This window comes from Phycodurus eques, chromosome 1 (genome assembly GCF_024500275.1).
Source record: "Phycodurus eques isolate BA_2022a chromosome 1, UOR_Pequ_1.1, whole genome shotgun sequence".
Lineage (NCBI taxonomy): Eukaryota > Metazoa > Chordata > Actinopteri > Syngnathiformes > Syngnathidae > Phycodurus > Phycodurus eques.
Window position 1 is genome coordinate 3,129,533 of NC_084525.1, and position 25,468 is coordinate 3,155,000.

At 40.9% G+C, this 25,468-nt stretch overlaps 1 protein-coding gene across 2 annotated transcripts in view; it reads left to right on the forward strand.

Annotated features, from left to right (window-relative positions):
• Window positions 1-1,450: 1,450 nt before the first annotated feature.
• The window catches only part of LOC133400220 (plexin-A1-like), a 187,461-nt gene continuing 163,443 nt past the window's right edge, over window positions 1,451-25,468 (forward strand). Inside the window, exons 1-2 of one of the 2 annotated variants that reach the window (XM_061672672.1) lie at window positions 1,451-2,629; window positions 24,033-24,215. In XM_061672672.1, coding sequence (XP_061528656.1) covers window positions 1,466-2,629; window positions 24,033-24,215 — 1,347 coding nt within the window. In that variant the 5' untranslated portion in view covers window positions 1,451-1,465. Of the gene's footprint in view, window positions 2,630-24,031; window positions 24,216-25,468 lie in introns of those variants that run through there. The other variant, XM_061672665.1, reaches the window with a different exon arrangement.

The following is a 25,468-nucleotide window of genomic DNA, read 5'->3' on the forward strand; positions in this document are numbered from 1 at the left end:
AGTTATGTCTTTTGTTTTTTTTTAAATATACTCAAGATGTCACCACGGAGCTACCAAAGGTTGCAATATTCGATGTTTAGGCTTCGTTCGTGTTTACATCTATCGTATCGTATTTGTATAAATAAGTGGTATACATGTATTTAACGTTTGTCAGTTGACACCAGCCATAAAGAAAACAAAGATTTAGCAAGTCGGGCTTCAAACAAGCAAGCCATCAAACCGTGGTCACGCTCGATAGCGTAGCATACAAAGGAAGTCAGCTATCTTGTTTCGATCACGAGACGTTCCGCATATAGCGGATTGTGAATGGTGAGGCCTGATGTACAGTAGCTGCGTTAGCTACTTCAGTCGTTTGGCATCATAGTTACCTGACAATTCAACTAAGAACAGCATGAAACGAAGTGCTGCGAGTGTACATGATCTTTAATCAAGAGTCAGAAATGACTTCATTTAATCAACGCCATAATCGGAATGAGTACGTTCTTTGTTCTTTCTATTCCACATTCAGATTCAGAGATTTTTTTTCTTTTTTAATGACCACACAGCCAAAAATGGTGCAATTCCTTATCTGTAAACCTCTGCATATACTGTACATTAGCTCGTCTTGTAAACACACAACCAAACACACAGTACAAAATATAAAAACAGTGTAACCTGTTAGACACCCTGTAAATATGCAGATTTGAAGAGAGTTAAACTAACTGTGGAGAGTTTATTGTCCTATTATAGTAAGGGAAAGCTGTTGTTGAAACAGGTTGTTCTGGTGGAGCGAGCTCAGTTGAAAGATGAGATGATCTTGGTGAGTGGACTCTTAGATCATTTGTTTTGGCTTGTTTTTTGTGTGTGTGTGACTAGTAAGTCCATTAATGCAATGATTTTTGAGGATCGGATGATGACTCGTCGAAGTAGTTTTTGTGCTTGGTGGTCAGAACTGTTATACCAGATGGTTATGGAGGACGTGAGACTGCTTTCTATGATGGCATAGAGGAGAAAGAAGAGGAGATGTAGTTTTGAGTTGAGTTTTTTTGATTGGCTGTTTTGAAGATGCTACCTGTACCAAGACCCTCACATAACCATACCATGCTTTGGCTGCTACTCAAGTAGAAGGAAACTAAAGAGAATTTTATGGTATGTTACGGTATGATATGGATTGTTTTGGTGCGAACATGTAGTTACTTAGAGTAGAAACTGGGCTTTAGAATGCTGCATCATTCATTGTGTTCTTTTCTTTGAGGCTAACAAATGTATCAGTTTGTTTAAAACTGTGTGAGTAGGACAGCTCATGATATTCTTTGACAATGATTATGCTTTGTTTCTCGTTCTCAGAGCTGGAGTCGGACAGAGTTGAAGAGCAGCCAAGAACGCATAAGAGCAGGACAGCCCCAGTTCTATAAACACCTGGAAGTGGATTCAACACCTGAAAGAGGCACAAGAAAATTCTAAAGCCTCCCTTCCCATCACAGTCATGCCTTCACCTCTCATCTTCACCATTTTCCTCTTCCTCCTCCCTCTGTCCATGACCTCCTCTTCCTCTCGCGTCCCCCCTCTCCTGTCTTTCTCCCCACCAGAAGGGGGGCTTACACATTTGGTGGTTCATAATAAATCTGGCGAGATTTACCTGGGCGCCGTCAACTGGATCTACAAGCTGTCGAGCAACCTCACCAAGCTACGAAGCCATGTTACTGGTCCTGTGACAGACAATCCTCGCTGTTACCCTCCGCCTGGCGTCCAGTCGTGCCCTCATGAGCTCGTGCAGACTCCCAATATCAATAAACTTCTGCTTCTTGATGATGCCCACAACCGCCTAATTGCCTGTGGGAGTACTTCCCAGGGAATTTGCCAGTTCCTTCGTCTGGATGATTTATTCAAACTCGGCGAGCCCCACCACCGTAAGGAGCATTATCTATCCAGTGTTGCTGAGGCAAGCACCATGTCTGGGGTAGTGATCTCCCCCGACGCTTTTGGCGGGGGTGGGAAACTTTTTGTTGGCACTCCCATTGATGGGAAGTCGGAGTACTTTCCAACTCTGTCGAGCCGCAAATTAATGTCCAACGAGGAGAATGCTGACATGTTCAGCTTTGTCTACCAGGATGAGTTTGTATCCTCGCAGCTGAAGATTCCATCAGACACGCTCTCCAAATTCCCGGCATTTGACATCTACTACATCTATGGCTTCAACAGTGAGCAGTTTGTCTATTATCTGACTTTACAACTTGACACCAAACTCACGTCACCTGATGCCGGCAGTGAGCAGTTTTTCACCTCGAAGATTGTTCGGCTTTGCGTGGACGATCCCAAGTTCTACTCCTACATTGAGTTCCCTATCGGCTGCACCAAGGATGGAGTGGAGTATCGCTTGATCCAGGATGCTTATTTGGCTCAACCGGGGTCCCGTTTGGCTCAATCGCTTGGTATTCAAGAGCACGAGGAGGTTCTTTTTGCTGTATTTGCCCAGGGCCAGAAGAACAGAACCAAGCCACCCAAGGAGACGGCTTTGTGTCTGTTCACAATGAGAGAGATAAAGGAGAAGATTAAAATAAGGATTCAGTCATGCTACAGTGGAGTAGGCACACTCTCCCTGCCCTGGTTGCTCAACAAGGAGCTGTCCTGCATCAACTCCGGTAAGTTTGTGATCCTGACTCTTTCAGCAATTTGTGTTTGCAGCTGTGTCCACATGTGTCTGTTTGATCAAGCTGTTTCTTAGTTCCTGTGTCGGCTCAGTAGAGGTCGTACAACACCAATGAAGTGGTCACGGCTCTAGGCGCAGTGTTTTAAACACTGTTTTTATGTAGTCATGCATTGTAAGTGCAAAACAAATCATAGAAATCTTCAACATTTTGCCCACTGTAAATGCTTAGAACAACAGTGGATATAAAAAGTCTACCACCACTGTTCAAATGCCAGGTTTTTGTGATATAATAAAATGAGACCAAAATAAGTTAAGACCTATAACCTGTACAACTCAATTGGAAAACAAAAAGTTAGAACTTTTGGCCTTAAGTCCAGATGTTATGTTTGGCACAAACACAACATTGTTCATAGTTAAAAAATACAAAATAAATAGGAAACACACCATTACCTACAGTGAACTGTGGTGAACTGCAGCATTATAAGCAGCCCCTGTTTTTTATTTATTTAGTTTTTTCCAGCTGGAGCTCAGGCCAGACTCAATTATGAACAGTTCCAAATACCAGTGTTAGTACAAAATTCTTCGGGCTTATGGTAGAAAAGAAAAATATCTCAGGAAACGCCTTTTAGTCTGTGCAATACTAGTATGTAAATTGCAATGGGAAATTCCCATTTTGACAAATTCAAAGAAAAGTATTACTTTCCCTTCTGGAATAAACAACAACACAAGTTTATATATAAAAACAGAATTTGGCTCATGATTGTAGATGTTGATTGAACTGTCTGTGCTACCCCCCCCCTCACTTTGGTGTAGTAATTTTAGTACAGGAGCAGAACCTTTGGCCATGAACGTTTTTAAAAGCCAAAGTAGTAGCCACCTTGATTTTTCTCAAAAACAACAGATGTGAACAACTTCAGTGTTATTTATTTTCCAATTTATCGTTTGTCCAGAAACAGACTGAAAGCAAAAACAAAGTCAACAAAAATAGCTTTTACTTTTCCTCCTGGCTTGAACCATCAAACACAATCGTGGCTACGATTGGTAAATATGCCCACTGATCCATTCCGGCAGTTTAATTTAACAATCATAGCCACAATTCAGTTTCATAGTTTACCCACAAGACATGCTTTACAATGTTATATCACATGTGGTCGTAAGGATCATTTTAGGTATTTTGAATGTTTTTTATTAGACTCTCTGGAGCCTACACAATATTTTTTGAATGGTTAAGGAGTGTGGTTGGACAGATTATTTTTTTATACAAAAGTCCTGAAAAAGCAATATAGTGAATCCTGGCTATTCACAGGGGGTAGGGATCAAGTCCTGTCGCAAGTAATGAACGCCACGCATTTTTCAAAAATAATTTCCTATATTTACAATTTAAACCCTAAATATACCCAAACTGCACATTGCTAACTCCTCTTACAACATTGCCCTTAAAAATAAATCGGAAGATTATTTGATTTTGAAAAAAATGCACCTGAAGTTTTCGGGACACTTGAATGCATGTTACCACTTCACAACCCATAAAAATATTATTATTTATAGAATATATTATTTGATTAGATTTTTGACTTCTCTTACATTGAAAACCATTACCTTTGTAGTATTTATATAGTTATACTATAGTTATAGTTATAGAGTTATATCGTTATTTATATAGTTAGGCACTTATTGTATCTTATGTTGCGCAGCAAGCCATTACCGGCTGATCACCTGTTAAATGCCTTCGCTGCCATAGCGATCTGGAACTTTCTTTGCATCATCTTGAGCAGCTTACCACTGTGCTTTGTCAACCCCACAAGGAGCCTCAACTCTTCTGGAATCTTTCATCACGCTGCTGTTCGCTGTCGAGCCGGCCGGTCGCCAAGGCGAGCTATTCCAGAAGGGGTTTTTTGGGTGGCATTTTAGTGTTATGCAAAGAGAATAGTTGAGTTTTTTAGCAAATATTTGTTAGGTTCTTCAGGAAATTTTGTGAGGAGGTGAGTTCTCGAACGGTGAATCGCAAATTGACGGGGGTTCACTGTACTGAAACACCTTATTCCTAATTTTTGTTCAATAACCTTGAAAGAATTTAATCAAAATCCTTAACCCAAACAGCATTAGCTTTTTTGTGTACATATACAGTAATAGTGTCTAACCAACTACAACTTGCACTTTCTTTATTCTAAATACTGTAAAATGTTAAACAGCCTCCTTGCACAGATTGTGTTTGAATTCCCAATTCCCGGCACTGTACCATCGAAAGGCGCGGGAAGGAAATTCACTCCACTGTCATCCATAGAAGGAATAATTCACCCAATCCACAATTTTTGCCGTCGGTTTGTCTTCTCCTTTCCTCATAGATGAGCATTATGAGTGCCCTGTATCCTCATGAATTATTCAACTGGTCTCACCTCCTGTTATTCAGTCGATTCTCCGTAACAGCCTGCTATAAATCTCTGAACGACTCTCCACCTCTCTGTCCCCATCTTCTTCTTCCTCCTTTGCTCGTCCTGCCCTCCCGTTCTCTTCAGTGTCTTCCAATCCATCCTCAGTATTTGCACGAAGATTTCTGTCATTTCGCCCGCAGTCCCATTCAACCATTGCCAGTTTTTGACCTCCCCAATTCATCCCTTAACCTCTTCTATCTTGAATATTGTAAACTTAAGCATCATTCATATCTCCAGTCCTGCTCCTTTTGTACGCCTCTCCCTCGTACCGCTGCCTCCGCAGCCCCCTCGCTCTTTCACCAACTCGCTCTGACCTCATCTTGACTTTCCGCTGAGTGATGAGGTAAAGAGTGACTTAGTGTGTAAGCCAGCGCTCGAATGTGATCTGAAAACACAACGCGACGAGAGAACAGCTGATGCAATGAAAGAGGGGAGTGGATTGATAGAGACTGATGGAGACTGAAAGGAAGTTGATAGAGAGGGATATCGAAGGGGAAGAGGGTACAAGTGCTGAATTATTGTTGAGATAGTGCGTAGAGAACAGGATGAGGGATTGAATGTAAAATAGGTGAGCATCTAAAGACTCCAAAAGAGAAGCGAAAGTAAAGATTCATATTATGCAGTTTTTGCCACAAAATAAAACAGTTCTCAGGTGTCTTTTTTTTTGGTGTATATCCTGTTTCATGCAAATGAGCCACTGCTTAAAGCGCCATCCTCTACTGCGGGGTGTGCCAACACCAGTACAGCTTTGCATTACTACAGGTATAGTGACGACTGAGATATGAATCCTTGGAGGAACATTGAAGTATCATTAACACAACAGAATGTTACTGAATGTTTAATTAGGAAATGTATTTCACGTTTTAATTCCTTTTTTATGTTGGTACGTAGGTAAAATCGTAATATGGTTCTGGTAAAAAACTAAAAATAAAAAAGAAATCACAGTCATACTATTTTTATATTGCTGTACCTGCAAACTGCAGTATCTTCGAATCATCTAAACATATGTACTGTATAATAGTTGTGTTTTTATGAGCTACACTTTTCGGTTGTTCAATGCAGAGAAACTCCTCGAGGCCTTCCTACCTGTATTCAAGAGCTACATCGAGCTGAAAGCGCTTTTTTATTTGCTGAGAAATCCCCCACTCTGCTGAACGTGGCACGTTCACTTCATCTGTTCAGAATATTCTCGCTGATTTCATTTACATTTGAAGAGCGTCATGGCTGACACAGGGCAATACAAGCTTTATATTTCTGTCACAAGCCCATTGGTAATGTGCTAGCAGCATGTGGCCTTGTAGTCTGAAGCGTTCTTGTGGGCTTGCAATTATGCAAATGAGCTTACAGTTACATGATTGTCCTTTATGGCCATCTGTCGTTTTGCCTGCAATCGATCAAGGTCGTGTCAGAGGCGCTCGCTCTGGGACGCGGCTGTGATGAATTTATCATCTTAAAGGCATGTTCAGTGTTTCCTGACGATAGCGCTAGCCTGACAGCTCGTTGCCTCTCTCGTCGTGTCAGGTGGAAACTTTCAAGCGGACCCATTTCGAGAGACGAGGTCGTGTTCAGTCAGACAAAACTCCTCCCTCTTCTCAACCTGGCAGCCATCAAATGTAATCAAGTTGTGCTGCACTTTTACTGCAAAGTGTCTCTTATTAGTGCCGATGATCAATTGGCAAATGTGTTGGTGCTACTAAGAGGTTGCGCTTCCAAATCAAGTATGAGTTAAAGTTCGAGCTGGGCCACATGGCCTAAAAATCGCGGTTTAAATTGAATCTCTTTATAGTAATGACATCGCAATTTAAAATTAAATTTAAGAACTATAAGGGAAGTATTTCTGAATGGGTTCTGTAGTCACCCCCCAACAAAGGTGACTTAATAATTTTAAAAAACAAAGATATAATGTATTTTATTTATAACATTCATTAAAACTCAGCACTTTATGGTGCAAAATACTGCAAACATAAACAAAATTAATATTTTAAAATAAAACCGTTAAACATTTTGTTTTCTCTAATGCAAATATATAAAGATCCATGGTGCACAGTCCGTAGTAGTCTTTTTTCCCACTCCCTATTGGAACTGAGTCAAAATCTCTGATGTAGGCCAAAGTTCAACTGTTTAACCGCAATACCACGCACCCCTAGTTACAGTATATAAATAGAGTATTGTGCAAAGTATTAAGGCACCACTGGCTTCGTCACAACCCCCCTGTTTACATTATGTCTTACATGCATTTGGAGGATATATTTCCTTGATAATGTTACAATGTGTTTCAGCTTTATCAGAATCAGAATCATCTTTATTTACCAAGTATGTCCAAAACACACAAGGAATTTGTCTCCGGTAGTTGGAGCTGCTCTAGTACAACAACAGACAATTGGCAGAGAATACTTTTGAGACATAAAGACATTGAAAAATCAGTCACTGAGCAATAAAAGGTTGCTAGTAATCTGGTAATGCCGGTACTATGTTTTTGTTTTTTGTTTTGTTTTTTTGACAATTGTGCAAAAAGATGCAGAGTCCTCTAGCAATTAGTGTAGTTTGAATGACTAATAGAGAAATAGTCCGGTGCAATGACCATTGTGCAAAGGGCGCCGAGACGAGACTTCAAGAAATGTATGCAGTTTAAAGTGACTAGTAGTGCGATAATCTGGATTGTGCAAATGTTGTAGATACTACTCAGTCGATTGTGCAAATGGTGCAGATGCTACTCAGGCACATGAGTGGCCAGTATTTTTAGTTCTGAGAACATCTTAAATGAATGTTATATAGATTTATATTTTACTTAAATGAGACAAACTAGTGATTCCTTTCCACAATTCAAAGCAGTTCCCAGTTCTGTGACATGCTTTTGTCAAAATAACCTAAGGATCGACAATTACAGCACGCTTTGTACTAGAGGTTGAACAACTATCGATTTTTTTTTCATAGACTATAATGTGATTAAAATCGAGTCGCTTAATCTACTGTATAACAGCATCATCTTCAGAACTGTACAGAGGTACACAGCCTTTTTTTTTTTGCGCCACGGACCAGTTTCATATAAAGACATTTTGAACAACAAGCATAGAAAGAAATACAACCCCAATCCCAATGAAGTTGGGACGTTTTGTTAAACATAAATAAAAACAGAATACAATGATTTGCAAATCATGAAGAGGGAGAGAAGAGGAAAGCACAGAGCCTAGAACTGAATGTGGGGACTTTGAATGTTGGGACTATGACAGGCAAATCTCGGGAGTTGACATGATGATTAGGAGAAAGGTTGATATATTGTGTGTCCAGGAGACCAGGAGGAAAGGCAGTAAGGCTAGAAGTTTAGGGGCAGGGTTTAAATTATTTTACCAGGGTGTGGATGGGAAGAGAAATGGAGTCGGGGTTATTTTAAAAGAAGAGTTAGCTAAGAATGTCTTGGAGGTGAAAGGAGCATCAGATCGATTGATGAGGCTGAAACTTGAAATCAGAATCAGAATCATCTTTATTTGCCAAGTATGTCCAAAAAACACACAAGGAATTTGTCTCCGGTAGTTGGAGCCGCTCGAGTACGACAACAGACAGTCAATTGACAGAGAACACTTTTGAGACATAAAGACATTGAGAACAACAGTCACTGAGGAATAAAGGGTTGCTAGTTATCTGGTAATGCCGGTATAATTTATTTTTTGACAATTGTGCAAAAAGATGCAAAGTCCTCGAGCACTTAGAGCAGTTCGAATGACTAATATTGCAATAGTCTGGTGCAATGACTATTGTGATTAGCGTTTATGCCCCACAGGTAGGATTTGACCCAGAAGTGAAAGAGAAATTCAGGAAGGAGTTAGGCGAAGTAGTTCTGAGCATCCCAGACAAAGAGAGTCGTGATTGGTGGAGATTGTAATGGACATGTTGGTGAAGGAAATAGGGGCGATGAAGGAGTGATGGGTAAGTACGGCATCAAGGAAAGGAACTTGGAGGGACACATGGTGGTAGACTTTGCAAAAAGGATGGAAATGGCTGTCGTGAACACTTTTTTCCCAGAAGAGGCACGAACATAAGGTGACCTACAAGAGCGGAGGTAGAAGCACGCAGGTGGATTACAGCTTGCACAGACGATGTAATCTGAAGGAGGTTACTGACTGTAAAGTAGTGGTAGGGGAGAGTGTGGCTAGACAGCATAGGATGGTGGTGTGTAAGATGACTCTGGTGGTGGGGAGGAAAATTTGAAAGACAAAGGCAGAGCAGAGAACCATGTGGTGGAAGCTGAGACAGGACAAGTGTTGTGCAGCTTTTCGGGAAGCAGTGAGACAGGCTCTCTGTGGACAGGAGGAGCTTCCAGAAGACTGGACCACTACAGCCAAGGTGATCAGTGAGGCAGGCAGGAGAGTACTTGGTGTATCTTCTGGCAGGAAAGGAGAGAAGGAGACTTGGTGGTGGGACCTCACATTACAGGAAATCGTACAAGGAAAAAGGTTAGCTAAGAAGAAGTGGGACAGGTGAAAGGAATACATTGATATGCGACATAGGGCAAAGGTAGAGGTGGCAAAGGCCAAACAAGGCATATGATGACATGTATGGCAGGTTGGACACTAAAGAAGGAGAAAATGATCTCTATAGGTTGGCCAGACAGAAGGATAGAGATGGGAAGGATGAGCAGCAGGTTAGGGTGATTAAGGATAGAGATGGAAATATGTTGACTGGTGCCAGTAGTGTGCTAGATCGATGGAAAGAATACTTTGAGGAGTTGATGAATGAGGAAAATGAGAGAGAAGGGAGAGTAGAAGAGGCAAGTGTGGTGGACCAGGAAGTAGCAATGACTAGTAAGGGGCAAGTTAGAAAGGCACTAAAGAGGATGAAAAATGGAAAGACAGTTGGTCCTGATGACATTCTTGTGGAGGTATGGAAGCATCTAGGAGAGGTGGCTATGGAGTATTTGACCAGCTTGTTCAATAGAATTCTAGTGCGTGAGAAGTTGCCTGAGGAATGGAGGAAAAGTGTGATGTGCCCATTTTTAAGAACAAGGGTGATGTGCAGAGCTGTGGGAACGATAGAGGAATAAAGTTGATGAGGCACACAATGAAGTTATGGGAAAGAGTAGTGGAGGCTAGACTCAGGACAGAAGTGCATTAACATTATGGTTTCATGCCGAGAAAGAGTACCACAGATGCATTATTTGCCTTAAGGATGCTGATGGAAAAGTACAGAATCATCAGAATCATCTTTATTTGCCAAGTATGTCCAAAACACACAAGGAATTTGTCTCCGCTAGTTGGAGCCGCTCTAGTACAACAGACAGTCAATTTACAGAACACTCTGGAGACATAAAGACATTGACAAAAAACAATTCGAATGACTAATATTGCAATAGTCCGGTGCAATGACCATTGTGCAAAGGGCGCTGAGACTTCAAGGAGTGTATGCGGTTTAAAGTGACGAGTAGTGCGATCATCTGGGACAATGTTGGTTGTGCAAATGTTACAGATACTCCTCAAACAGTGTGCAATGGAGCAGATGCTACTCTGGCATGAGTGGCCAGTATATACAAATAGTGCAGCAGGTCAGAAGGAGCTATATTGTGTCTTTGTAGATCTAGAGAAAGCCTATGACAGAGTACCCAGAGAGGAACTGTGGTACTGCATGCAGATGTCTGGAGTGGCAGAGAAGTATGTTAGAATAATACAGGACATGTACTAGGGCAGCAGAACAGTGGTGAGGTGTGCTGTAGGTGTGACAGAGGAATTTGAGGTGGAGGTGGGACTGCATCAGGGATCAGCCCTGAGCCCCTTCCTGTTTGCAGTGATGATGGATAGGCTGACATCCGCGTGGACCATGATGTTTTCAGATGACATTGTGATCTGCAGTGAAAGCAGGGAGCAGGTGGAGGAACAGTTAGAAAGATGGAGGCATGCACTGGAAAGCAGAGGAATGAAGATTAGCCGAAGTAAAACAGAATATATGTGCATGAATGAGACGGGTGGTGATGGAAGAGTGAGGCGACAGGGAGAAGAGATAGCAAGGGTGGATGACTTTAAATACTCGGGGTCAACAGTCCAGAGCAATGGTGAGTGTGGTCAGGAAGTGAAGACACGGGTCCAAGCAGGTTGGAACGGGTGGAGGAAGGTGTCAGGTGTGTTATGCGACAGAAGAGTCTCTGCTAGGATGAAGGGCGAAGTTTATAAAACAGTGGTGAGGCCAGCCATGATGTACGGATTAGAGACAGTGGCACTGAAGAGACAACAGGAAGCAGAGCTGGAGGTGGCGGAAATGAAGATGTTGAGGTTCGCTCTCGGAGTGACCAGGTTGGATATAATTAAAAATGAGCTCATCAGAGGGTTCGATGTTTTGGAGACAAAGTTAGAGATATCAGACTTCGATGGTTTGGACACGGAGTATATTGGTAGAAGGATGATGAGGATGGAGCTGCCAGTCTAGAGAGCTAGAGGAAGACCACAGAGAAGGTTGATGGATGTCATGAGGGAAGACATGAGGGCAGTTGGTGTTCGAGAGGAGGATGCAGGAGATAGGCTTAGATGGGAATGGATGACGCGCTGTGGCGACCCCTAATGGGACAAGCCGAAAGGAAAAGAAGAAGAACACATTCCCAAAAAAGCTGGGACAGGGTCATGTTTACCACTGTGTTACATCACCTTTTCTTTTAACAACGTTCAATAAACATTTGGGAACTGCAGACACTCATTGTTGAAGCTTTGTAGGTGGAATTCTTTCCCATTCTTGCTTGATGTAAAGCTGCATGGGTAACTTACACATCTGCGAAGGCACCATTAATGCTGAAAGGTACAAGCAGGTTTTGGAGAAACATATGCTGCCATCCAAGCAACATCTTTTTCATGGACGCCCCTTCTTATTTCAGCAAGACAATGCCAAACCACATTCTGCACGTGTTACAAATGTCTGGCTTCATAGTAAAAGAGTGTGGGTACTAGACTGGCCTGCCTGCAGTCCAGACCTGTCCCCCATTGAAAATGTGTGGCGCATTATGAAGCGTAAAATACGACAACGGAGACCCCGGACTGTTGAACAGTTCCCAAACGGTTATTGAATGTTTTTAAAAGAAAAGGTGATGTAAGACAGTGGTAAACATGACCCTGTCCCAGCTTTTTTGGAACGTGTTGCAGCCATAGAATTCCTAAGTTAATGATTATTTGCTAAAAACAATAAGGTTTCTCAGTTTGAACATTAAATAGCTTGTCTTTGTTCTGTATTCAATTAAATATAGGTTGAACATGATTTGCAAATCATTGTATTCTGTTTTTATTTATGTTTAACACAACGTCCCAACTTCATTGGAATTGGGGTTGTATTTCCACATACATTTTTAGCTGGTTGGCTAATACCCCATTAAAATAACCCATTTGATCTTAGCTGTCAATCTAGCTAATGTTGCTGTTCAGAGAGCCTCTACTTTTACGGTCTATCTAATATTGGTGGACCACCTACAACTTAATTTACTGTTCAGGATAGTTTACAAACACACGCAAATGATCTGACACGAGGTTCATGATTGTGTTTTGGTCTTAAAGAACATTTGACCATGCCTTTATCGCTCAATAAATGCACCCCTAACGACTTGTTTACCAGATGCCCTAAAAGTGAATTCCATTTCACAACTGTAGGGGGAGCCAAGCCACAAAAACAACCCAACTTTCTCCTCACCCCCAGGTCTCAGTGAATGTATTTTTATTTTTTTCCCCAAGCTATTTCAAAAAGCAGTAAGGCTCTGTCTTTCAGTTTTCAAGGGCAAATGAAGCGGGTGGCTCAAAGCATCGCTGTGTGAAGTAATGATGCTTGTGATGTATTCGTATTCCACTTCTGAGATTGAAACATCTCAGTGTCGTATTGTCTCCGTTTTGGAGGGCAGCCTGCTCTTGGAACTTCTTGCTGACTGCTCACTGAACATATTTTTGAAAAATGATTCATAAAAACACCTTCGTTTTACCATGAGATGATGATTATTCCCCCTCTAGTGAGCTGTAACACTTTTATTACACACACGGGACCTCCTTTTAATTAATTGTATCCATTCCATTACATGTTTGTGACCTCTCAAATTAATTAATGTTACCAGGAATGATTTAGGTTAGTCTCTCTAAAAGTGAGCTGACTATAACTGTATTTTTTGTTTTGTACAATGTCACTTTCACCGCAATCTATTTTATAGAGTTATACTAAATTGATAGAGATACTGTGCTTATACTTTGTTGATCATGTGAAGGGAATTAAGGTAGTAATTAGTAGGAAAGCATACATAAAGTTCCCACTAAGCGCTCTAATGTTCCGAGCTCAATACATAAACTGTGCTCTGCATGAATAATTCAACCCAAACAGATTTTTTGAAACATCTTGAGTGTCCTTTCCCTTTTTTCATTGCATACTAAGCTACAAAATAGTATTTTAAATGTGATTGAAATGGGATTTGTTAGTCGTACGAACCAATGAAAATAGAGCACATTTTTTATTTTAAAAAAAAAACATTTAAAAATTCACAAGAAACGAAAGCATCACTGAGTCAAATTATCGTCAACATTCTAAAAAAGAAATTGATGAGAAGCTGACTTTATAAAGTATACAAGCTAGAAAACCAATGGACTCTCCTGAAAAATGGCGTGCTGCAGCAACACATGCAGCGTGCTCCCCCCCAAATGGTTCCAAGTTTGATACAGATATACACGTTTCTAAAATATACTCTGCAATGCATTATTTTTCATACAAAATTTTAGTGAATGAATGCTTTCAACTGAGATTTTTATTGAGAGCATCTCAGCAAGTATATATATATTTTTTTAAAGAGGTAAATAGGCGCAGCAGTGACCTGGATGCACATTAGCAAAGTCCTGTCATGGTTCAAGGAGATTTTTGTCCCCTGAAATGTTTGGCGGGTTGCAAATTTAATATAGAGGTTCCTTCGAGTCGCTGCCTTAAATGGGTGTGGCTCAAACGGCTGGTCGGTCCCTTCTGCCTCCTCGTGTCGCCTCGTCATTTGCAAAAGAGGCCATTGTTGCGCTGCTGGAAGTTAAAGTGCTAGGTGACCTTCGAGGAGTTGTGGGCTGCCATCCAGCTCTACAGCTCTTTAAGCGGGCAGACCGGCTGCAACGTTATCCACTCAGAATGTCAAATGAGACCTATTCAGAAACTGCGATACTATCCTCTGTGTGTATGTGTATTTGGTAAGCGTTCTCTTTATCACTCTGTTGTGACTCTTCGAAAAAGGGCATTGTGGATGTCGGATGAACAAGCAAAAAAAAATAAAATAAATGCATCGGCCACTGTTTTATTGACTCTGGATTATTTTCCTTCTCTTCTACTTTTGTTATTAATATTCAGAGCTTTTAATCACTGCTGGCCAGGATTGCAGTACATTTTATGTGGCATTTTTGTATATACTGACTTACTGGCAGCTGAATAGTGTTTATGTGTATGAACGTGCATGTTGGTGTTTGTTTCCATTTGTTTACCTAATTTATAGGTAATTCTCAAAAGGAGGATTTATGAATAGCGCCTGCGAAGCAATTTTATTGAACAGTGTTGCTCATTGTTAACTCGTGCACATGACAGGAGAGATTAATGGCCATTTATTGGCTTACAAGAGCGTCAGCTTGTTGTGGATTTTGAGTTTAGGGCCACAGACAGACTGAAGTCTTTTTCTTTGGACATTGACCACAAATTCAAAATCTCTCTCTCGATAGTTAACTTGATAAACAAAAAGATGGTCTTAAATGTTTTAACTGCAAATGTTTGGTGTCTAATAAAGTGTATAATCGTTTATTGAAAGCAGTGTATGCACTGTTGGTGTTGGTATTTGTGCAGTCTTGTTTCATGAATAATGCGTGGCAATTGCAGTATAAAAATGGTATGCTGTTTCATATTAAGGAAGTTGCTTTACTCTGAATAGTTTTTAATAACTAACATCTTTTGAAAACAAAAAAAGATGATAGGAGGGATATTTGCGTGGTTTTTAGTATGCTGTGCCACACGTCTTGAGCATTTGTCACCGTTTTTATTCTTATTCCAGATCAAATGTTCATGTTTATTACTTGGCTAAATCCGAGCACCTATTGTGGAAGAATGTCATGGGCGAGGTCGCAATCAATGATGCCACGCCATTGCCCAAAGATCATTTCACAAACTCATTTTCCAAATAGACTACTCCAAAGCCCTCCAAAGCAGATTTCTATACTATTTTCCTTTATCATTTAGAAATGTAATTAATCCACTAATTGTTTGATGCTTTATAAACTGTCGTCCCGGGAAATAAGTACATTACGACGACAACAGTCCATGTGGCTTGTGTGCTTATAGCGGAAAATGTCCACAGCTGCATTGCTGCACCTGTGTGTTGAAATTTGCTGCGCACACTCCTCCGTGACAGCAGATTTGAGGCTCGCACTTTTGGGTGAGCTCCCGTAGTGGCCCGTTGTAATTGGATTAGGGCTGTCAGGAATGGCTTTAGTTGCGATTACACAGATTATGCTCTGCTGTGCTCGGATGGGCAACGTGACTTTAAGAGCGTCATCTGGTTTGTGTTACAGTACATAGAAAGAGCAATTTGGCTCAATTGAAGCTTTAATGCAAGATATAATGAACTGTCATTCTGTTTCTAGTCTTTGCATGAGAGAGGGTTTGGCTCCATTTCTGTGGTCTTAGTTTATTCCAAATGTGTTTGTCCACCCAAAACTCATCCAAGCATGCCTTTGAGGACCTCGATCTGTGCACGGGGGACAAAGTCATGCTAGAACAGAAAAAGATCTTTCATTAACTTTTACTCACAAACTGGGAAGCTTACAATTGTCCAATGTTATAGCCGCACTCTCTTGATTTAATTCATTCATTATGATGTATGATTTCCCACTACTTTTGTCCATATGATTTATTTTAAATTGATGTAGCTCTCAAGATGATCACCACACCTGTTTCCAGTCAAGAGAAAAAAGGGATTCAGTCAAAAACAAAGAGGATAAATGAAAACTAATTAAATATACAAACTAGGGATGGCTCGGTCACATTTTATTTTGCACCCGAGTCTCGAGTCTTTGATTTTAGCCCCAGTTGTTTTTGCCCTTTTGTGGACTGTTTGACCTGCAGTGTACCGGGTGACATTCCAAATATGCAAGGTTATTATCGCATTGCTGCAGCAAACCTAATGGCGGCCGAAGGCTTTTGCGCAGTACTGTATGTTGCTTACTGAGCAACTTTACGTCTGATAAAAAGTCACACATTTCATTGCATACAATTTACACAGAACAATGTTGTGTTAATGTAGGCTGTTTGGAAAGTCATTGTGCACTTATATTTTTATTAACAGACGTGTCAGTTCAGAAATCATACAGTATGTAGCGCTTGTATTCTATATTGAAACGTGTGTTTTTACAAATAAAAGTGCACATTGACAGGCCGAATGTGACTTTCCCAGCTTTTCTGCTGGCTAATTTGATTGGCACCATTATGGTATGATATTTACCGTAGTATTAGAATGCCCACGTTTGTAAATCGACTACTGTACCATTTATCAACTATACCGATAGGAGGTTATCGGCTGCTTTTTATATGCTAGCCCCGTGCGTGTATTGTGTAACATAGCCAAGTTGTGAGGTGCAGATAATCTTCCGCTATTAAGGCAGCCCTGGCTGCCAGATTCACATCCGTTTTTGGGATATGTGGAAGTCTAGTTGAAGCAGTGCGCTTTCATCTGTTTGACTCGACACGCTTCTCTTAGGCACACGTGATGCACACGCACAAATACACACACACACACACATGCATTAACATTTAAAAAGTGTGCGTGTGTGTTTAAGCAGCTCAAAGCCTCAAGTGCCCCCCATCTGTTAGACAGATGTTTAACATCCCTGCTGCACCCCCTGCCCTGTCACACATGTACAAACATAGACACACGCACACACACATTGCCCTCATTAACAACCAATTAAAGAGCAGATATTGGCTCACTGGGAAGAACCAAAGACCAACCAGTTCTGTTCTCAGCTGGCAGTGCCAGGTCACAGCAACTTGCTGGACACAAGCCAGACTATTATGGGGGCTTTTGTGGATCTGTGTGTGCGTGTTGTTGACTTCTTTACCCAAGGTTTGACAGTCCAACCTCTTCCCCAGTCGATTGTATATTAGAAAGGACACACAAACACATAATTGAAGGCATTATTCAACTCCACAAGTTCTGTTGTGTCAGCTATCTAGTGTCAGTTCAGCTCCCTCTTTAACATAAGCGTAATGTGCTTTATGCCACTTTTGACTGAGGAGAGTAGTAGGAATGCGGACTCAAATAACACACTGTAATTAATCGACACTTGATTTTTTTTGTTTTGTTTTTTGTTTTAGGCTTATGTTTGAAAACTATAAGAGTGAAGAGTGAACCTTAAGTTCAAAGAGAGGACTGTCAGAGAATTGATTTGTGGTGTGCAGTTCTGTTCTTATTGTATTATTATTGTCAAGTTGGTGATGACTTTGTCAAGATTGAGATGCATGTCACGCTTTCCTACCTGGCGTTAACCTCAGTTTCTTTCCTCTTTGCCGTCACCAGTTCCTTTCTGGGACGACTTCCCGTCTCATGAAATATGCTGATGTCTCAAACTTTGGATTTTGTAAGACTTTCAAACCATATATTTTTTTTTTCTCAAATGATTGGTCAAATTCCGAATTGTATGATCTCAGGGGTGTTTGACTTTAGAGGCAGGTACTTCACATAATAATATGTGTTTGTTTACTGATGCACATTTTCATTTAAAAAAAAAAAAAAAAAAACGATGAATCATGTAGATGGTGTACAACAATGGCCACAACAATAGATGTGGTATTTTACGGCCGGAAAACTACAGCAAGGTCAGCGCGGCAGGCAACTCTTAGAAGTAAATCGAAACGCTCTTTCCGCATTGAATCTAATTAGTGACCACGAGCTCACTGTTGACCCTCGGTCTTATTCCATGTTTCTCCTCCTCGTTTCCACTCCCCACCCCACTCTCACTCAATTTCTCGACACACATTCATCATTCAAGACTTTGGCAAAAGGGTCTCTGGATTGTGTGCGTTTGTGTCTTTTTGCATGTGTGTGTGAGAGATGCCAGGGGCTACACTGTGACTATGTACAGCAGAGGTCATGGGCAAGGACGACGCAGGGGACTCTGTCCTTGGATCACCCCTACAAATGGAACGAAAGGTGTTCGCGGTTGTCATGATGCTCTGTATGGCTAGAGCTAGAAATAATAATAGCACCGCGAGCCCAGGGGGACAGATGACATAATTTGGGGGGACGCTACAGTTTTTTTTTTTTTGACACATTAACAGTAGGAAAATGTCCTTCCCCTTTGGGCGAAGTTGGTCGTCAATTCAGTTCACATACAATTTGTGAGTAAATATGAACATTATTATTGCCGCAAATAAAACCGCCCAAAATCTGTCAGCATCTCTTTGTCTTACTCGCTACAAAGCGATAACAACAACATGACTACTACATAAAATAAAATTGGTTACCTATTTCAACTAAATATTGTACTCCGGTTATAGCAGTGGTTTTGAATGCGGGGTCCTCTGATTCTCTGGGATGCGCAAAATAACTAGCAACAAATTATGATGTCGTATCATTTAAATAGATGGACCTATATCTATGTACGGGACAGGTGTGCCAATAAAACAACTAAAGGCTCTGATATACTGTATTTATTAGGTATCATCCCATAAATCTGAACATCCCTGCGTGTGCAAAACATTTTGAGTTTGTAATGATATATGAATATTTAATTAAATGGAAATAAATGTTTAAGTTCCGTTGGACGAAACTGGTCATGAATATTTAGATTGAAATACATAAAGAGATAATTCCTTTATTTCTGAGCGAAAAGGGAGAATACATTGTATTTTTTGTTTAATATAAAGTCGTTTTTAACAAAAGGCATATTACAGAAATAGTCACTTTTTTCAAGAACAAAAGTTTATTTATTTATAATGTGGTTGTAATATTTAGAGAATTGAGGTGTCTTTTCCAGAATAATAGGCGTAATATGAAGAGAATAAAGTTGGAATATTTCATTTAATAATATTATTACCTTATCTTGGAAATATAAGACTTTGTTTTCATAAGGTTATGAGATTTTATCCCGACAAAATAAATCTTGGTTTGTGAAAACAGTTGTATTTATTTATTTATTTGTATTTTTTGTTGTTGTTGTTGTTGACATAAAACAACTTTATTTGGACAACATTACAACTTTTTTCTCTGAAAATATGAATTTCGTATTGTAACTTGACAACTTTTATCTCAAAAATGTGCAACTTTTTATCCTGTTTAGGGGCACATAACATACTAATGTTTAATTGATGTGACAAACGTCGGATTATGAGGAAGTCACTGGAAACCGTTCTTCCCTGTCAGGGGTCCGTGGACCCAAAACGTTTGAGACCCTCTGGCTTACAGACAGTATACAGTGCAATTCTACACCACTGAAAACTACGCCACCGATTATAAATATATTGTTAAATTCTTACCTCTCTGCTAGATTCAGTCAAAACAGACGACCATTGCAGCTAAACATGATCTCTCTTCAGACCTGTACAAGCGGTTATAATATCGTGGCAAGCGGCTTATGCAAAGCTGGGCTGTAGGACAATAGTTAGCCTTTTATAGGTAGCTAGATTATCAGTCTATTCCGACAAGAAATACTCAGTTTGGTTTGGAATCAGTGGTTAACATCTATTGAATCTTTCCTTTCCACCTCAGGATGTTTTTGTTTTTCTGGTTCCACTCCAGTCTCATGACCAAGCCTGCTTGATAGCCGTTTAATTCTGACAATGGCCCGCTGTATTCACACATGGGCTCAGTAGGACATAACATAGACGTTGACCTATGAAGCTGGCGGGGTTAGGTCTGTTTTATGTCTGGTCCTCATAGTTCTCTTCACTACTTAGAAGTACAGGCAGATTCTTATCTGTCATCTCACAACATCAGGGAGGCGTTTTACTGTGCCAACTTCATTCTGGAGCATGACAATCACGCCAACAATGCTGCCAGTCCTACAGTACGATAATCAGTGTGAAAAACAACAAGGGTTCCTGCAACAGATGGTGCAAACCCCCTCTGAGCCTTGATCTCAACATTGTCCTGCCTGCCAGATTAGAGGAGGACTTTTGGCAAATGGGTGATTTTTGTGTGCCTTTGGACTCTTTGGAACAAGCATTGATAAAATAGCTTGAAGGATTCTCACATTACAGACATAGTTCATTCTACTGATTTCAAAGGTTCGTGCAGATGTCCTCGGAATCCTTTGGTTAGGTCGTTTCCTCTTATATACCGAGCAAACATTTTATTGACTCAAACATGACTCCTGACCAAGCTGAAAGTGAATGGATGACAGTTAAAAAAATAAATAAATAAATTAAAAACAACAATAAAAGAGGAGCAGTGGACGAAATAAAGAGATATTGTTTTAGCTCAAGTAGTGCAAGCTGAACACACAAGGAGCCTTCTATGTCCTGTCCCATGTCTAAGGTACTGGTTCAGGATGGGGGGGTTGAAGTCGACCCACAAATTGGCCCGGTTGTGCGGTTGTATCAGAGGAGTAAGCGGCAGATAGCGGTAAATTGTTAAGTTTCACACCTGAGACTTGGCACATCTCTTTGGGTTCTATGTATTTCCGCGACTGCTGTAAATCCGGCGCAGCGCGTGACGTAACTCTGCGTCACCGTTATGCGCCAATTTTCTGGAAAGGCACTGTGAACCGGGCTTCGGTGTCTCGGTCCGGTAATACCGGCGAGAGCAACAATACCGAAGCCGTTGCTGTGAAACTCGTTAGTACGTTATCACGGTCCCTAGATGCCACGTAAATGCCCTGAAGTGACGGCGTATAGGGATGCCGCAGAGGCAGCGCTTTGAGACGATACCACGACAACACAGCTGCATTGTTTTTCGGTCTGTGGTCTCACCGGTCGGAACCAATAGATTTGTTTTTGAAATCATACATTAAAAATGCACACTTTTGTTAGAAATTCAATTTGAATTGTAAGTTTGAATCTAATGAGTTATGGTGCCGCTATTAGGCTTTGTAGCCTAATGATGTAATAGTGACAGGCAAAGTGACAGTGGTCCAATGACATTTTGTGACACTTCCTCCAGTTATGGCATGCGTCACATGTAGAATTAGATTGAAAATAATGAAATTGGCCCTGGTGGCTGAAAGTGATGCAGCACGTGCTCTGTGAGTTACCGAAGGGCTAATGATGTAGCAGGCTGGCTGCAGGAATTACAACGTCTACAAGGCCCACAACTGCGAGCAGATGTCAGGTCTGTGTGAGGCCACATTTGTCTGCAGACACGTTGCCTGAATGCTCTGCTGTGCCTCAGTCGAAGCTGTTGACTCTATGGTAATGATGCAAGTCAGTCTAAACATAACAAACCATTAGCATCCTCAGTATGCCGGCCAAAGTGCTGGGAAGATGCCGATCGCACTCATGTGGATGTGTGCGCGGTCGTGTGAGTGAGCGCGACAGACACTGGGAATGCAGATTAATTTACATGTCTGGCTCCCTGCATAAATAAGTGCTGGGTAAAATGATTTTATATATGTGTATGCATAACTGTTTATCTGCTTCAGATGTGAGGTTTGGAAAAGAAGGCCTGTATTTACAGCTGCAGACTCTTTATTTGAAAACATATTTATGGGCTTGTTTAGACAAGTTCACAACATTCATTTATACATCTAACAATGTTTATTATTCTCTCTGGCAGCGTGGTATCAATTAGGCTTTACACGATCGGGATCATTGTGACCGATCAGCAAGTTTAAAAAAGAACCCCAAAAAAACGATCACACGGTGGAGCAATGTGTTTATTTACATGACTTGTACATTTATTGTTTATACTTGTGTACTGTGATGTGCTTCTCCTATTTAGTTTACGGATTTACTGATACTTCTATCGGAATTGGTATTAGTGCCCATAATGTACGTCTTTTTCGCGGACTCTGGTGGGGGGAAAAAAAAGAAAAGAAATGCTGCTACATAACACATTGACACCACTTTAGCAGCCTGGCAGGTAACTATGGTGCAGATGGGAAAGGAGACACATGTGGAGATGCTCTTTCCAACAAGAAGCAATGTCGGATTCCATTTTGCTCACTTTATTTCGGAGTTAACACAGAGGTAACATGGCAACCATATTCCCACTTATATATTCGAACTCTACGTTCTTCTGTGTCTCTTAGTTCTTCTTCTCCTCTTGTCTACTGTATGCACTACTTTTGAACAGTGCCCCCTAGTGTTCAGGCTGAGATACCACATAACTGAAAGACCTTGTGTAACAGACTACTTTAAAGTGAAATGCCTGGCAAGACTGTTGGAAAAACATGCAGTTGGATGTTTTCATGTCAGTAATGACAAGTTGTTTCTCAAAAAAGTGTCATATTAGAAGGAAACTTATGCCATGTTTAAAAACATTTGTGTTTTGTGTTTTTACCAAATATTTGATAAAAAATAAATCATATTTTCATCACAATTGCAGGATGTAAGTACTCAAATGTAAATAGATTCCCTGATACTCGGTCGGTAAAAAGTGGTTTCGGTGCATTTCTAATTTGGTCAATTTGGCATCTACTTGCACAGCAGAGCAGTTGTACACCACCACAGTTTACTACCACAATTTTAAACGTGTCGAGGACTATGGTTAATATCATAATCATATGTCATATCATAGCGATCCTCATATATCAATCATACCCCCTAGTGGCTGTGAGTAGGGATGACATCCGATCACTTTGATTGGATGCTTAGTCGGTGCTTGCGGTTGAGGCAGTGCTATAGTGGCATTATTCTTTTCTGTCATCGAGCTCAGAAGAAAAATACTGTGGTTGGAATGAAAAGCAATAGCAGTAGCTTTCCCATTCCAAATGTTTTTTTTTTGGACACACAATAGCATTCATGTGAACGCACACAGTGCCTCTCCTGCGATACCAGTTTCAACTCTGCGTTGAAAATTTCATTCTGCTTGAGTAGTTAATGCTGTGCCAGATGACCATAGCCCAAGTTGCATCCATCTATCCATTTTTCTGTCTACCGTGTTGCCCAGTCCAAATAGCAGCATCATACTGTATTTATTTTTTCCATTCCTCCTTGTTACTTATACACATCTTGCTATTTGACTTTTGCGGTGGTTGATGTGTGTGTGTGTGTGTGTGTGTGTGTGTGTGTGTATCCAATAGAACCACCAGAGTAAATCTTATTACCATTATATCACTGTTACGTTTGTGTCTTTCGTCCCCATGTAAACACTGATATCGTAGATTATGTTACTCAATTGAAATGCTATGCCTATTTTACACATGCACACATGGGTATTTGTACACGCACACACCCACACGCATAAAGTGACGCACACACACCGACACGTACACGCATTTTCAAGTAAATCAACTGTGACATACCATCGTACCTCCATATCGATGCAAATATACATGATTATAATATGCTAATTTGACCTACAATTTACTTCCTGTCATTTGCTCATGTGTTGATTATGTGTTCAAGGGTTGCCCCTTTATGTCATACGCTGCGTGATTGGTTGGTTTCTTATTCGAAACTACATTGTCAATGCAGTGGGCAAAGAAATCAATGCAACGTAAGGGAGTAATTTCTTGCCGATTGCTCGTTTGTTGTTTTGACATTTATACATCATCACTGACTGTTAAAACACTCAAAAGCAAGCTGGCCGGACTTTCGCCCCGATAATAAATCGCAAATATCATTTCCTGAACTTCTCCGTCAACACTTTAGGTTGATATAACCGACAACACCTATTAATTTCAGATCGCTTCTCACTAAATCTCCCATGTGTTGCCTTTGCTCCAAGTTCCATAAAATGCCGACGAAGTGCCGGCGAGACTGAAAGGCTCCTGCATCTTTTCAATTCATTTTAACGAGACAAGGGAGTTAAAAGCGTTCATGGAGTCGTTGATGTTTCTCTTTCTTTCTGTCCCACCTAGCCGTTGCAGATTGACGATCATTTCTGCGGCCATGACTTCAACCAGCCTCTAGGGGGCACCACCACCATCGAGGGCGTCCCACTGTACGTGGATAAGGACGACGGCATGACCTCTGTGGCGGCCTACGACTACCGTGGACACACCGTGGCGTTCATGGGCACTCGTGGTGGGCGTATGAAAAAGGTAGGCCCAGAAATACGGTACATTTAATCATTGGTTCCCAAAAACTGGGTCCCAGTTCAGTTTTTTGGGATCCTTGATTATTGGAAAATGCTTTAAGCTGTTATAATGCTCATCAAGCAGGCAGCCAATTTTAATTCATGTGTTATATTACAACGGAAATAAATGAATGACTGGTGTGTGTTTAGCGGGTGACAATCAGGCAGGAAAATGTCATTTTATCAGACGAGACTCGTGCGAAACTCGAAATTGTTCTTTGGAACTCTGCAAGGAGAGAGAAGCTTCCCCTGTGTAGGCTCATTCATTCCAAGCATTAATTTGTTCCAGTATCAATCAAACTCCTAAACAGCCACAAATGGGTCTGAGGGTTACCGGTATGTATCAGGAAATGAACGCATAAACCAGCCATTGCATTTTACCTATATTTATGATGACATGGTTTGGTATGATGATGTGAGGGGAATACTTCTGAAGATGCTGTTTTGAAATGTTTGTAGATGGTATGGAGGTTTATGTGTCGACAATTTCATGGGCGCAGGCGTCCATTGTTGGTCTGTATCTAATCCGCTACTGTCTCTTAAAGTGATGTCTTTTTACATTAGGTGTTGTTGTTGTGGTTTCCCGTGTATGTCATTCATGTGATTTGGCTTTTCCCCCTGTCGCCGAGACAAATGTCTCTCTGGAGGAGATCAATAAACGACGCTAACTTGCACTTTAACCTGGTTATGAAACAAATTGTTTAATACCAGCCCGACCCTGCATTAAATGAGGATTAAGCTATAGCAGTGCGTGGTACAAGTGATATTAGGGAAGATTTGCATGTAGTTATGTTGTCAAATCATGGTGCTTGGATGTGTAAGACCTATTAATACCGTTTAGTACTCTTGTTGCAAGATTGTTATCATGGAGAGTTTTTTTGAGCACCGCAGGTAAGTAGACCTATTTAAAGTATATGTGCATGTGTGTGATTTGTGCCTCTAAAGCTCCTCTCAATCGCAGGCAAGCAATGACTTTCCATTCTATTCGGCGTGCACGCAGCATGGTGTCTCGGAGTTTGTGTGCGTGTTGCTCCAATAACTCTGTTGAGTCGACATCATGTTGTGAGTGCCAATCAGCTGTTTTTTCTTCCTAGATCCAGCTGAGCTGCCGCTGTAATATCATATTCCCTGGCAGAACTAATCTATTTTGGGTGTCACAATACCTTGGAAAACATGTTGAATCAAACAGTCGCACGATACTTTAAATAATTGGAGATA